We start from the raw sequence: 12,390 nt of genomic DNA, 5'->3' as shown, positions 1-12,390 counted from the left end.
GCACGCGGCTACATCGAAATTTCCGCCGGGGGGAGAGCATCTACTGGGGGCCCACAGCAGACAGCCAGGACACTGTAGCTGGTGAGACCTTTGCTTCCCACCCACCAGCCTATCTGCCCAAGTTCAGCCTAATGGCTTCCATGCCACTGATGGTTCCCCCTGCCCACAGCTGTGCTGAAGCGGAGGCTGCTGATGCCCTCACGCCGGGTCAAGCGCTCCCGCCGGAGGCCCCTGCTTCCCCCCACGCCAGACAGCGGCCCAGATGGGGAGAGCTCAGACTGACCTGCCCTAGTCCTGCCGCTGGCTCGGCGGGCTCCTTTTCTGTGCGGCCACAGCCCCTGCCACGTGGGCTGCATGCAGGGGCGCCCCCTGGCGGCAAACTGAGCAGCCCTGCTACACCTTGCAAAAACTGCCACCTTAACGTGTGGGTTGCAGGAGTGGCCAGAGGAAGAGGAGCTGTTCCTAATCCCCCTTGCCCAGACTCGTTTCTAATTAAATTATTTTAGTAGAGTCCGGAGTTGAGCGTATGTATGTCACAAATTCACGCTCCCCCAGGACACTAGGCCTAGACCATCTGTTCCTGCACCCCCTCACCACCTTAGGCTTCTTAGGGATGCTATTGGGATGGTGGTGTCCCATATGCAATTTATTATTCCCAACACAGGCTTTTCTTGGTACTGGGTGTTTGGACACTTGCGTTCTTCGTTTGGTTTGTCTATCACATCTGCCCCTTCAACTCCTCCCAGCTCCCGATTCTGTAAGCATCAGACACACCACATGGTCACTTATTTATTTTTGATACAAATGTACATGACACACATCTTGACAGTCCACCCACCACCACACAGGTAGGGGCTGGCCCCTTGGGGAGAGGTGGGTCAGGAAGAGCTGGTGGGTGCTGCTGTCCACATCTCCAGCCTTCCCAGGCTGCAGTCAGGTCCCCAGGCTTCCAGAGGGTAGGGCCGCCTTAGGTGCAGGTAGTGATTGGTGGGTGCTGGCCTTGCAGAGGTTATGGGGAGGGGGTCTCAGGCTCATAGCCACCAGCTAAGTCGGGGAACCCGGGGAGCCAGCCCCAGGTGCTCAGCCCTCTGCCTGGCCAGCACTTTTCCCTCTACAAAGGAGGGAAAGGAGAGATGGAGGGAAGTGGTTTTCCTTTTAAATTCATATATTAGGGGCATGAGTGGGGGCTGTGATGAGAAGAGGCAGCATGAAGACCACAGCTGGTGACCTTGTCAGTCTCTGGTCCCAGGTGGGGGAGAGGAAGGACCGCCCCCCCTGCAAAGCTAGTCCCCTTGCCCTCAAAGCTCCAGATGGGCCAGGCCTCCTGAATGGCACTGCTGCCCACACACTCACACGCAGGCACGCAGGGACACTCAGTTATCACAAAGTTAAAATTAAGGGGTTGGGGAGAGGAGAGAGAAAAAAAGATTTTCCAGTGTTTGCTGCTGGGAGCCCCAACACACTGGTAGGGGCCGTTTGGCATTAGAGGAGAGCAGCAAGAGGGCTGGTGGCTACAGGGTGGGGACATCCAGAGATATGTACAAAGGGAGATGCCCCCACTCAGCCCCCGATAGGGCTGAACTGGCTCAAGGGGGTAGGCTGCACATAGGGGAGCAGCCCCATTGGGAGTGTCCCCATCCAACCCTTGCTGAAGGCAAGGGGCTAGGAGTGATGCCTTGCAGGCCCCTGCACACAGAAAGGGAAGGGTGCTATGTACACAGGAGAGGTGCATGGAATGTGGGGGACAGAAGCTCCTGTCACCCCACCTCCCCATCCTTGGGGCTCAAGGGAAGTGGGCACCAGGGCACCTGGCTGCCAGGGGAGAGTGGCAGCGCTAAGGGCACTTGTGCCAGTGGCTCTGTTGGGGTGGGTTAGTGTCTGGAGTGGCCCAGATCCCATGGCCAGTGAGGTCCCAGGGTGTGGGTGAGGGCAGGGAGTGCAGTCACTGCTTCTTTTCTCGGGTGGTAATGGTGACCAGTTGCTTGGCAGCCTTGGCGATGTCATAGGCGCACTGGATCACCTGCTGAGTCAGCAGCTGGAAGTCCACAGGGGCACCAGGCTCTGGGGGCACTGTCTTCCGGCACTCACTCTGCAGCCGGTAGGCGCTGGCATTGAGCAGCCGAAGTGAGCTTCGCACAGGTTCCAGGGCTGGCCTCTGGAGGGAGGGAAGCAGAGAGGAAGCCAGGCTTTGGACTTTAAGCCACGCGGCCCAGCAAGTGCTTATCTCCACCCAGGTAACAGATTCCCTATGCCTGCCCCACCCTGAGGCCCTCCTGCTCCTCTGACCCCTGTACCTTTGGGAAAAGAGAGGCCATCTCGGTCACAGCCAAATGGATCTTCTCTGAGCAGGGCACAAAGCTGTGGGGGAGGAGGGGTAGATGAGTGGGCTCTCTAGGAAGGGTTCCAGGGACAGAGGAATGGGGCCCCTCAGCACCCCTGGTATCCAAGCCCACACCATACACGCATACCTGTCATGTTTGAACTCCTGGGCTGCCCTCAACAGCTCCTGAATGTTCTTGGTGACCTGTTCTGTCTTCAGGATGACATCCTCAGTGCTGGGGAGCCCAGGATCTAGGTCCCCGTCCAGGCTTTCCAGCTCAGGGTGGAGATCATCCTCCTTGCCCAGCTCTATGAACCGCTTCCCTTCCAGCCTGAGTCCCAGTGTGAGAAGAGAAAGCTGATCCAGCCGCAGATGCTTGCCTTGCAGACACCAGGACACCGCCCACCTCCTTCCCTCCCTCCAGGTGCTAGCATGGCTGGGTAGAGACCCGAGGGAACCTCACCCAAGCAGTGGGTCCCCACTCTGTGTGTTCTCGTAGTCGCTGTCAGCACCGCTGCCATGGCGGGAAAGCTTGCTCTGAAGGGCACGGGGAAGGGCTGAAGGTGAGTGTGCATCCCTGGAAGCACACAGCCTGTGCCCCACACTGTCCCCAGGAGCACTGGGCTGGAAATGTTACCGCATGACGGCTTCCTTCCTGGGAGCAGGATAGCAGTGGGGAGGAGGGAGTGAAGGGCACAGCGGAGGCAGACACCCCCTTCCGAATCTGAAACCCAGAAACAGGACCAAAGTCAGTCTGTCCACTGCAGCCCCAGCATCCAGCATAGTCAGACACCTACTGGACCTCAAAACCTTCTCGTGACAGTGGATCCACCTTTCCCAGGTCCAGCTTACCCGATAAAGGCCAGCAGGGACATGCACTGAATAGATGGCATCATCCTCTAGCTCCTGTGGGTGGGAGTAGCACATTGAACATCATGACAGGCCCCATGGCAGGCCCATCCCTGTTTCCCCACCCCAGATCCACAGGCAACTCACAGTACTGTGAAAGGGCTGTAGCCTCGTGGTAAGCTCATCCCCAGGTGCACCCCCAAAGGGCTTCAGAGCAGAGCCTGGCTCATACATGGAGAAGGCCTGGCGGTCCCGGCGGTGGGTGCTCCCACCAGGCCCCATGGGTGTGTGTTCTGCCCGTTCACTGGGGAGTGGGGGTGTGGGCACAGGCCCTGGTGGCTGCCGGAGCTGCAGGTTTTCTGCTTGCAGCTTGTGGATCTGTGGGTGCACACAGTGGTATCCAACTCTGGGTCTGGGCAGGCACCCTTTCCTCCCAGGGTCTTGAACTCCCTAGCCCCAGGCTGTGGCCCTCACCTCCCTCTGCAGCCTCCGAAGTTCGTCACTCAAGCTGCTGTTGACCTTCATAAGCTGCTGCACTTTGGCCTCAGAGGTAGCCAGGGCCTTCTTCAGCTCCAGGTACTCCTGAAGCGTCACAGCCCCATCAGACAGGTCTGAGGAGTCCATACTCTGCACAGAGACAGAAACTGATCAGCCAGGAGGGTAGGGGGCAGATGCCCTTGAAGGTGGGACCAGCCCACTTGTGTCTAAGACCAAAGGGGATGGGTAGGGACAGTGCTCAGACCCGGGCGCGGTTGTTCCGAGTGGCACCGGTGCTGCGTAGTGGTTCTTGGTCTGTGTCCTCATCGGAGGCCACACTGTCGTAGTCGTGCTGGTCGTCAAGGTCACTCTGGCTCCTTGCAGATAGCTCCAGGTTCTCTGAGGACGTGAGATCTGTTATTCAAGGCTCACTCAGCCACAGAACCTATTTTTCATACCCTCATGCAAAGGAAGCCACTGAAGAGAACATCCCAGACCTTGATGCCCATAACCCTACTCAGGCCCTTCCACCTGTGGGGCTACTCAGGCTCTTGCCCTGCTGTCTCCGCTTGGCCTCACTGAGAATGTCGATGATCAAGGTGGCAAACTCTCGGGCATTAAAGCGGGCCAATTTCTGTCGCCCCTGTAAGGCAAAAAGGAGCAGGCCAACATGAGACAAGAGGGCCCTTATGTCAAACCCATGTGGGTGAGGGCAAAGCAGCAAGGAAATGCACTGTCATCTGATCTGACCACAACGAGAAAAATTCCAGCCTTACCTCACCTGGCTAATCAGCAGCATATCCCAAGGGTAGGCCAGGCCAACACATGGGGACCCTTTGATAGAGGCTGAATCATCTCCCCAGGCTGCTCATCAACTGCACAAAAAGATGGCCTCTTCCCCTTCCAGGATATGAGGGCCAGTCAGGCCCCAAGTGAGGCCCCAGCAAAGGGGAGAGCTGACCTAGGCCTGCCCACATCAGGCTGAGGAAGAACAGGACTCTCAAGAAGAGAGTCCACCTAGGTTCCCTACCCAGCCCTCTTACCTGATTTCGTGTGGCCGAGTATTCGGGGTTAACTGGCAGAAAGGGCACAGCACTACGCTCCGTCACCAGGGTGCTGTGGTTTTGGGTAGCCAGCCACACTGTCAGAGAGGGAAGGGAACAGATCATCTGCCAAGGCAGGGCCTTCAGAGTGGAGGTGGGGAAGCACTATCCCTCCCACACCCACCAAGCTGGTGGACCTGGTGTGATCACAGGGGTGATCTTCAAGCACAAGAAGCAGGCTGGGCCAGGGCAAGGATAGGCGAGGCCACTGGCAACTGAGGAGCGGAACAAGGCTTGCCCTGCCAGACCCGACCCAGAGTTTGGACTGGAACTTGGCCGTGGCTGGGAAGGAATGATGCAGAAAGAGGCGGAGCAGGACTGGGGAGGCAGCCAAAGTGGGAGGCAGCCAGAGCAGCAATGAGACTGGTCCAGGGTGGGGGCAGGGGTGGGCTGGCTCCTTCCAGCTCAGCACACTCTGCCCAGTGAGGAGCTGCCAGGCAGCTCACAGCTGTTAAGGGCTCAATAGCAAGTGGGGTTCTAAGCCCCAACCCCAGCCACCCACCTCTTTCTAGTTCCACTAAAAGACCCGAGACCCTTCTTCATAGGCCCCTCCACCTAGGCCTCATATGCCAGCCCCTACTCACCAGCATCATTTTCTCTTCTATCCACCTCATCATAAACATCCATGGCAAGTTCTTCAAAAAGTCGGTTGCTAAGCTGGAGGCACAGAAGGCAACCCAGGCTTGTTAGATCAGCTGGCCTCCCATGCCAACAAGGCTAGCTTGCCAGATGTCATGAGATATGGGGAATGGCTTGTGCTGTCCAGCCTAACAGCCTCTGAAGTAGAAAATGGGTAGGGATCTACACGCCAGACTTGAGGGGGAAGAGGCAAGACCAATTTGTTTCTTCATATGTCAGTGGTGACGATAACACCCTAGTGTTCTAACATTCTGGAGAGCAAGAAGAGCCAGGGTCAAAGATGAGGGCATGAGGAGGTCATGAAGACTGGTGAGGCAAGTGAGGGGGCAGGTCAAAACACCTGGCAAAAGCTGGGTGTGGTAGTGCACACCTGTAATCCCAGCACTGTAAGGCTGAAGCAGGAGGACTGCAAGTTTGAGCCCAGTTCAGACACTTAATGACTTAGGAAGATCCTGTCTCAAAAAGAAAAAAATATTGGGGGTGGGTAGGCACCAAGAATGTAGCTCAATGCAAAGGCCCTGTGTTCAACCCCCTGTACTGAAGTGGGTACAGGGGACAAAACTTGGAAAAGGGTTAGAGGAAACTGGAGCAACAGCAAGGGATGAGGGCCAGCTCTAAGTATCATGAGCCTATGAACAGACTCACCGCTTGCAGCTTCTTCTTGGCAGCTTTAGCCAGCTCAGACAAATCCAGGCTGTAGATGAAGAAGGAAGGGGAGAGGCTAGGAACGAGAGGCCATGCCTCTGCCAGTGACTTCCCAAACATGCAAAGATTCCCAGGAAGACGAGACCCCCAACGCCACATACCAGGTACCTCCCACCATACCCAACCTCCAAAGCCTGCTTCACAGCAGGCACAATATACCTCTGAGACATGCACTTTTGCCGAGATCTAAGTCCAGAGGAAGGCAGCAGAGGGAAGAACAGGACAGAGGCAGCAATTACCCAAGAGCAGGGCAGCACACACCTTCTTGCACCAAGCTCAGACCTGACTCCACACGTCTGACCCAGAGTGTACAAAAGGGAGCTCGACCTGCTCTTCCTCCCACTTGCTTTTTCCCTGTGACCACTCATCTATAACCTAGGAGTCACCTGAACGCTCCCTTACCCTCACAGTCCAGCCAAACTTCCCAGTTCAGCCACTGCTTCCTTTTGTGTGGGCTTTTACAACATTCTCTTAATCCATCTCCCTACTTCCAGTCTTGCCCCTAAAATCCTTTTTCTACTCAGTAGCTAAGGTGATCATCTGAAAAATCTAGCTGTACACCTCTCTTCCTGCCTTTACTTTTAAGATGGGAGTCTCATTAAACTGCCCAAAGTATCCTTGAACTTGCAACCCTCCTCATTCTCAGAATCCCACGTAGCTGGCATTACAGCCATGTGTCACCACACTTGGCTTTCACCAGTCTCCACCGCCCGCCTCAAAACATCTCAATAGTAACAGGTCCATATGATATACTTCAACCCTCACTCAAAAAATATGCTAACCACTTTTCATGTAGTATCTTATCTCCTCGGTTCTGAAAAAAGGTGGTACTGTCAACCTCATTTTTAGGTGAAATAACCAAGGCCCAGATAGATTAAGTAGCTTGTTGCAAGCCACACAGCCAGTAAGTGGCAGAGCTGACTTCACACATCTATACTAAGAACTCGGTCTGGTCATTCTCTCAAACTCTAATCTTACTCCTTGCCTCTCACATTATGCTCTGGCCACACAAGCTGCCTATAGTTCCTGGCACATGATCTCTAACCTCTGTGCCTCTGCTCTCTTGCTTTGTTCCCCAGTGGGCCATAACCTGTAAAACATTGCTGTCTAGCTCCTGAAAGTCAGGGATCATGTCTGAGTAACCTGTGTTCCCAGAACAGCAGCTGGCTTTGAGAAAGTACTCATTCAACAATCCACTGAGCCAGGGTTTAGCTCAGTGGTGCCGCTGCCTGCCTCGCAACTGCAAGGTCCCGAGTTCGATCCCCTGTACCAAAAACAAAACAAAACAGGGCTGGGGATTTAGCTCAGTGGCACCACACCTGCCTTGCAATCACAAGGTTCTGAGTTCAATCCCCAGTACCAAAACAATCCACTGAATGTAAGTCCATATGTAGTGGACACACACACACACACACCCAGGCAGAACTAGAGAAGTAGGGCAGAATCTCAAGGGTCTTAGAACAGATGAGGTCTGGATTTAGGGACCTGAGCTGCACTGACCATCCCATTTGCTTGCACAGGCCCTGAGTGGGGGAAGGAGCCTATTGTCCCTAGATTCAGGCCAGGAGGAGCGGCCTGGCATAACCCTGTGGACATCTGAGGGCCACCAGGTGGCGCCAGCATCTCTTTTGTGAGCTGGGTGAATGTCTGGGGTAGTAGCCCCAAGGTCTGGGTGCTTGGGGCCTCTCAGGTCAGAGGCAGAAAGGCCCCATTTACACCTCACCTGGGTCCCCCATCCAATTTGGGAGTACACTAGAGACCTGGTAAGCAGCCTCTACATCAGCCAGATCCTTAGAGCCTTCCTTCCTGCAGAGCAGAGGTTTTATCCAAAGATTGTATGGCAGATCAGAACTCAGGATGCACCCTTGTAGCTTGGGGACTTTCATGTACCCAAGTCTTTCACAGACTTGATAGTTATGGGGATCAGCTGCCCTGGTCACATTCTGAGCTGATATTTCTTATCTACGTTGGACCCACATGAACTGGGAGTGAGAACTGGGCTGTACCTGTGGCTCCAGCCCCAGAGAGTAAACGGTGGGTTCCTGGGCCCCTGAAGTCTGGGGAGGGTAAGGGAAAGGGCCTTGGGGTCAGGCACTCTCATGGCATTAAACATCTTCTAGGAAGGGGCATCAGGTGGGCACTCACCTGTCAGCCATCTGTGGTATGATGTAATGCCCATTCTTGTGATCTGAACAAAAATAAAAATGCCAAGTCACTGATGCTGGATGGCCTCAGGAGCTGGAAGCCCACCTCACTGTTGTGAGCAGGCTTGGCACCCAGAAGCATCATGGAAAAGGAAGAAGGGCACACCACCCAAAGAGCACCAGGAGCTGGATCTAAGTTAGGCCCACCCCCACTCCTTATCCCCAGGGTACTGCAGCCCAGAGCCTGCAGCAATTTCACAGGAGCCAGTTGCCTAGCAACACTGTTCCCCAGCTAGCTTTATCACCATGGCACCTGCTGCTGGGGTGTGTCTGGGTCCCACCTGCTTGGCCCAGCCCAGCCAGCCCATACTCTGCTCACCTGGCTTGCGTCCACAGAGGTAGAAGGCCAATCGGTCAGTCAGCTCATATTGGCATTCAACTAGCCTTTCTGCAAGTTCATGGTGCCCTGCCTGCCTGTGGAGAGGGGTATGGCTCAGCCCTGAAGCAGGAGCCTGCTCCCCACCCACCCAAGCCTCACCTTTCAGCTGACCCTCACCTGGCATAATCAATGGGTGTGCGGCCATTGACATCAGGAGAGCCAGGGTCAGCCCCATACACCACCAGCAGCTCAGCCTGCAGTGTCTGCCCTGCCTTGGCAGCCACATGCAGAGGAGTGGTGCCCTTCTCTGGGTGGAAGAAGTTGGCCTGGGCACCCAGGGACAGCAGGCGCAGACATGTCTCCAAGTTGCCTGTCCGCACGCTTGAGTGCAGTTGCTGCAAGGAGCAGAGTGTGCAATAGATACATGTGTGTTCAAGGTACATAACCCCACGCCCAAGCTGTACCTGGCCCAGGGCACTCCTGGGACTCCTACCAGCTCCAAGAGGTCTAGACAAAATTGGGCCATGTCAGGTAGAACAGAGGGCTTCTCACTAGGAGTTAAAGCCAATTAATGACTGCTGCCAGTCACCATCTACCACATGCTATGTGCTCTGCTTAGAAAGAGATTATCTATGAGGTGGATGCTGCTATTACTTTCCCATTTTACAGATGAGGAAACAGGATGTGGCTAAGCAATTACTCCAAGTTTTCCCAGCTTTTGAGTGACTTCTGGGGAACTCTAGCCTTGGGGAACAAATTAACCATCTGCAGCTTGAGAGAGCAATCTTGCTCCCTCGCTGTGCCTACAATTCTCCCCTGACCTGGTTGGTTGACTTTGGGGCCTAGGGCTCAGTGTTGACAAAAGAGAAGATTCAGGGTGTCCTCGGCCTAGAAAGAAGGTAAGGTTCACTCATTTGTTGTAGGGCCCTTCAAACCTTGCTGAGGTCTTTGGCAGTGACCCCATCGTCGTCCCGGCAGGGAAGTTTATGCACGAATGCCAGCATCTGGTACTTGGCCCTGATGAACTCTGACTTGATGGGGCTGCATGGAGCATACAGGAGACAATGGGAAGCAGAGTGAAGATGTGGGTCACCCAGCCACCTCCGGGCCCCTATCCCAGAGCACACAGCCCTGCCTACCACCTCTGCAGCCCCACTCACTGGACTTTGTCTTGGGGGTTGGCTTTGCGCCGGCCACTCTGTACTTGTGCGGGGTCCAGCAGAGAGTGCTCCCAGATAGAGTTGGCCCCGTTGCTAGCGAGCGTGTGCACCATCTGCAGGGAAGAGATGCCAAGTGAAAGAGTGCCCACTGCTCGCTGGGCACCAAGGGAAACATGCCCCAAGTGCCTGTCTCATCTGGAAATGAAACTGAGGGGCCTACTGAGTACTCTACACATCTCTATCCAGTCTGGCCACCCAAAGATGTGGGTCCTGTTCAGTGCTTCAGGTCCCATGGTAGATGTGCCAAAGTTCAGAAATGTTAAAACTGACTTGCTCAGTGTTACTTATCCAAACTAATAAGTGAGAGCTTCCTTTTCGCATGGGGTTAGTGGAAGGAGTCAGGATCAGGCTCTGCTGCAGTAAGCTCCAGATCCAAACAGGTGTGTATGTGGGTGTGGGGAGAATATGCCCACGCTCAGCACACTCTGTGTATGGAGAACCATTGACCCAACTGTGTACCTGCAGCAATGTGGGAGGCCAGGCGCTGTGGCGAAGGTGCTTGACAATGGAGATATGGCGTCCCAGGCTCCGGTGCACGCTGCAGCACTCGTCACACACCAGCACACCCCTGCTGATGGATGCCCAGCCAGGGTCTAGGGGTGGAGGGGTGGGGACAAGAGTCAGCCTGAGCCAGACAACAGGACAGGCAAGATCTCCTGAATATCCATTCTGGGCCTGTACTATGCTTAGTGCTTCATGTATATTCATTCACTGGGTCCACAATAGCCTAGGAGCTGGGAGGCAACTTCCCTTGGGCTCACAGGTGGGGGCTTACAGAAATGTGACCTTTCCAACAGATTCTTGCCCCTCTGGGGACATATGGTCCCCAGGACCCATTCAATGGGCACACAGCTTCCTGCCTGTAACCATCTCTCCAGACTCAATCTCTCCCCAAGAAGCAAGGCTGCTGCTCCAACTGTGTGCCAGGCAGTTCTGTTCTGGGTACCTCGCCTGAATCCAAGACTCTGCTGAAACCTGACAGAACGTACTCTTCTGCAGGCTCCTATCCATCTCCACACTTGAAGGTAAGACTCTCTTTCAGGCCCAAGGCTCCTGCCACTGTCACTGGGGGCTGAAGTCCCTAAGAAGGATGGACAGGGCAAAGGATCTAATCTTGATGGAGCACCCACTGTGTACCAGCTGGGTGCTATATGTATGATACAAGGGAAGAAATGCTATTCTGCTTTACAGATGAGGATGCAGAAGCTCAGGGTTCAGAGGTCTAACTCAAGGTCACATAGATAATGAGTAAAGGTGCTGAGATGTGGACTCAGGTACTCTGGTGCTAGAGGCAACCAGGTCCATACATGCTGCTGCCTTCTGTCCCTGCAGTCCAACATGGACATGAGTCCTGGTGGTCAATCTCTCCTCTCTGTGGAGAAGTGAACTGTGGAAACAAGAACAGGAGCTAATACTCGGTGGGAGCTCCCAAGGTCCTTCTCAAGGGCAGGGGAGATGCCACCCATTCCAGGGCCCTCAGAAGGGGAGGAGGCAGCTGAATACAACTCAGGCTGCCAAAAGGTCATGGGGGAGAAAGCAGCCATTGTATGCTCCCTGATAGGGGGCAGGGCAGGGAGTCTCTCTTCCGGGACAATGGTTTGCCCAGGCCCATGCCCCAGCTCAGGAAGCCCTGTATTGGGGTGGGGGTGGGTTGGCTGTTGGCTTGCCCATGACACTCAGGATGGCCAGCTGTGCTACACCCCTCCACAGAGAGACAGTCTTGGGGGTGACAGAATCTTTCCAACCCAGATTCTCAGCAAGCCCCATGGCCACCCCCGGGACTCCCATCTAGGTTTCCAGAAGAAATGTAAGCAGACTCTGAGTCAGGGGCCTCATTCCACCTATAGCAAGTGCACCGACCCCATAAAGCATGGAAATGGGAAGTAAAGACAACTCAGTCTTTGGATCTGGGCTTCTTGAAGGATCCCACAAAACAAGCAAAGAGGGATGCACAAAATGATGGCTGTACATCTTCCCAGGGGGCTGATTTTAAGGCCTATAGGGAAAGGACCAGCCATCTATGCCAAGAGGGGAAGATCTGGGGCACACTTATTTTTTCTGGTACCAGGGATCGAACTCAGGACCTTGTGCTTGCCAGGCAGGTGCAGCACAACTGAGCTAAATCCCTGGCCCATGGGGCACACTTTTGTGTTGGCATTATCCCAACAGTGAAGCACCCAGGCATGGGAAGTTCTCTCCTCGATTCCCAAATACCACTGAGTGAGGGGGTCTGCCTGCCAGTTGTCACCGGCAGCCCTGGCAGGAAGCGGGAAATGATGCAGCCTAAATTCCTCTTGTTGAAATGGTGGGGTTTCCTGTAAGTGGGGAGCCGCCCAGACTAGGATCATAAATGGTTTGCCCTGAGGCCTCCACTTCAAGCCTATTGTCCTAATTGGAAAAGTTAGGACTGGAAATGTCAACTAGGCATTTAGGACAGGGCCAATTGCCTTATGGGAGTGTCCAAGAGACTAGGACCCCAGGAATGTGATCCAAGCATATCTCCCAGCCTGAAGAGGGGTCCTCCCTCTCCTCCATGGTGACCTGAAACAAGAAT

General features: G+C 54.7%; 2 protein-coding genes across 10 annotated transcripts in view; one reads left to right on the top strand and one right to left on the bottom strand.

The window, feature by feature from the left end:
- Tp53i13 (tumor protein p53 inducible protein 13) overlaps positions 1-722 on the top strand; it is a 7,134-nt gene extending 6,412 nt beyond the window's left edge. For 6 of the 7 annotated variants that reach the window (XM_019210383.2, XM_019210381.2, XM_019210382.2 and 3 more), the window contains 2 exons: positions 13-81; positions 170-722. In XM_019210383.2, coding sequence (XP_019065928.1) covers positions 13-81; positions 170-282 — 182 coding nt within the window. In that variant the 3' untranslated portion in view covers positions 283-722. The remainder of the gene's footprint in view (positions 1-12; positions 82-169) is intronic. The other variant, XM_010642242.2, reaches the window with a different exon arrangement.
- A 54-nt stretch (positions 723-776) lies between these two features.
- On the bottom strand, positions 777-11,710 carry Git1 (GIT ArfGAP 1). Of its 3 annotated transcripts, XM_010642243.3 has the most exons (20): positions 10,296-10,877; positions 9,777-9,889; positions 9,552-9,657; positions 8,794-9,011; positions 8,617-8,711; positions 8,239-8,281; positions 6,253-6,279; positions 6,034-6,082; positions 5,334-5,406; positions 4,690-4,787; positions 4,178-4,289; positions 3,912-4,045; positions 3,644-3,796; positions 3,317-3,547; positions 3,173-3,226; positions 2,958-3,044; positions 2,784-2,857; positions 2,469-2,651; positions 2,295-2,358; positions 777-2,155 (listed from the first exon to the last, which is right to left on the bottom strand). In XM_010642243.3, exons 1-20 carry the CDS (start codon positions 10,542-10,544, stop codon positions 1,943-1,945), a joined length of 2,376 nt encoding a protein of 791 aa, XP_010640545.1. In that variant the 5' UTR covers positions 10,545-10,877; the 3' UTR covers positions 777-1,942. The 3 variants fall into 3 exon arrangements, with proteins under 3 accessions (XP_010640545.1, XP_010640546.1, XP_010640547.1); XM_010642244.2 differs by lacking the exon at positions 6,253-6,279 and having other exon boundaries at positions 10,296-10,873; XM_010642245.2 differs by lacking the exons at positions 777-2,155; positions 2,295-2,358 and having other exon boundaries at positions 2,540-2,651; positions 2,784-2,877; positions 10,296-11,710.
- Positions 11,711-12,390: the final 680 nt, after the last annotated feature.

Source organism: Fukomys damarensis, unplaced genomic scaffold (assembly GCF_012274545.1).
Source record: "Fukomys damarensis isolate Sample0158 unplaced genomic scaffold, DMR_v1.0_HiC HiC_scaffold_13, whole genome shotgun sequence".
NCBI lineage: Eukaryota > Metazoa > Chordata > Mammalia > Rodentia > Bathyergidae > Fukomys > Fukomys damarensis.
The sequence above is the reverse complement of the archived record's forward strand: the minus strand, read 5'-3'. Positions and strand labels throughout refer to the sequence as shown.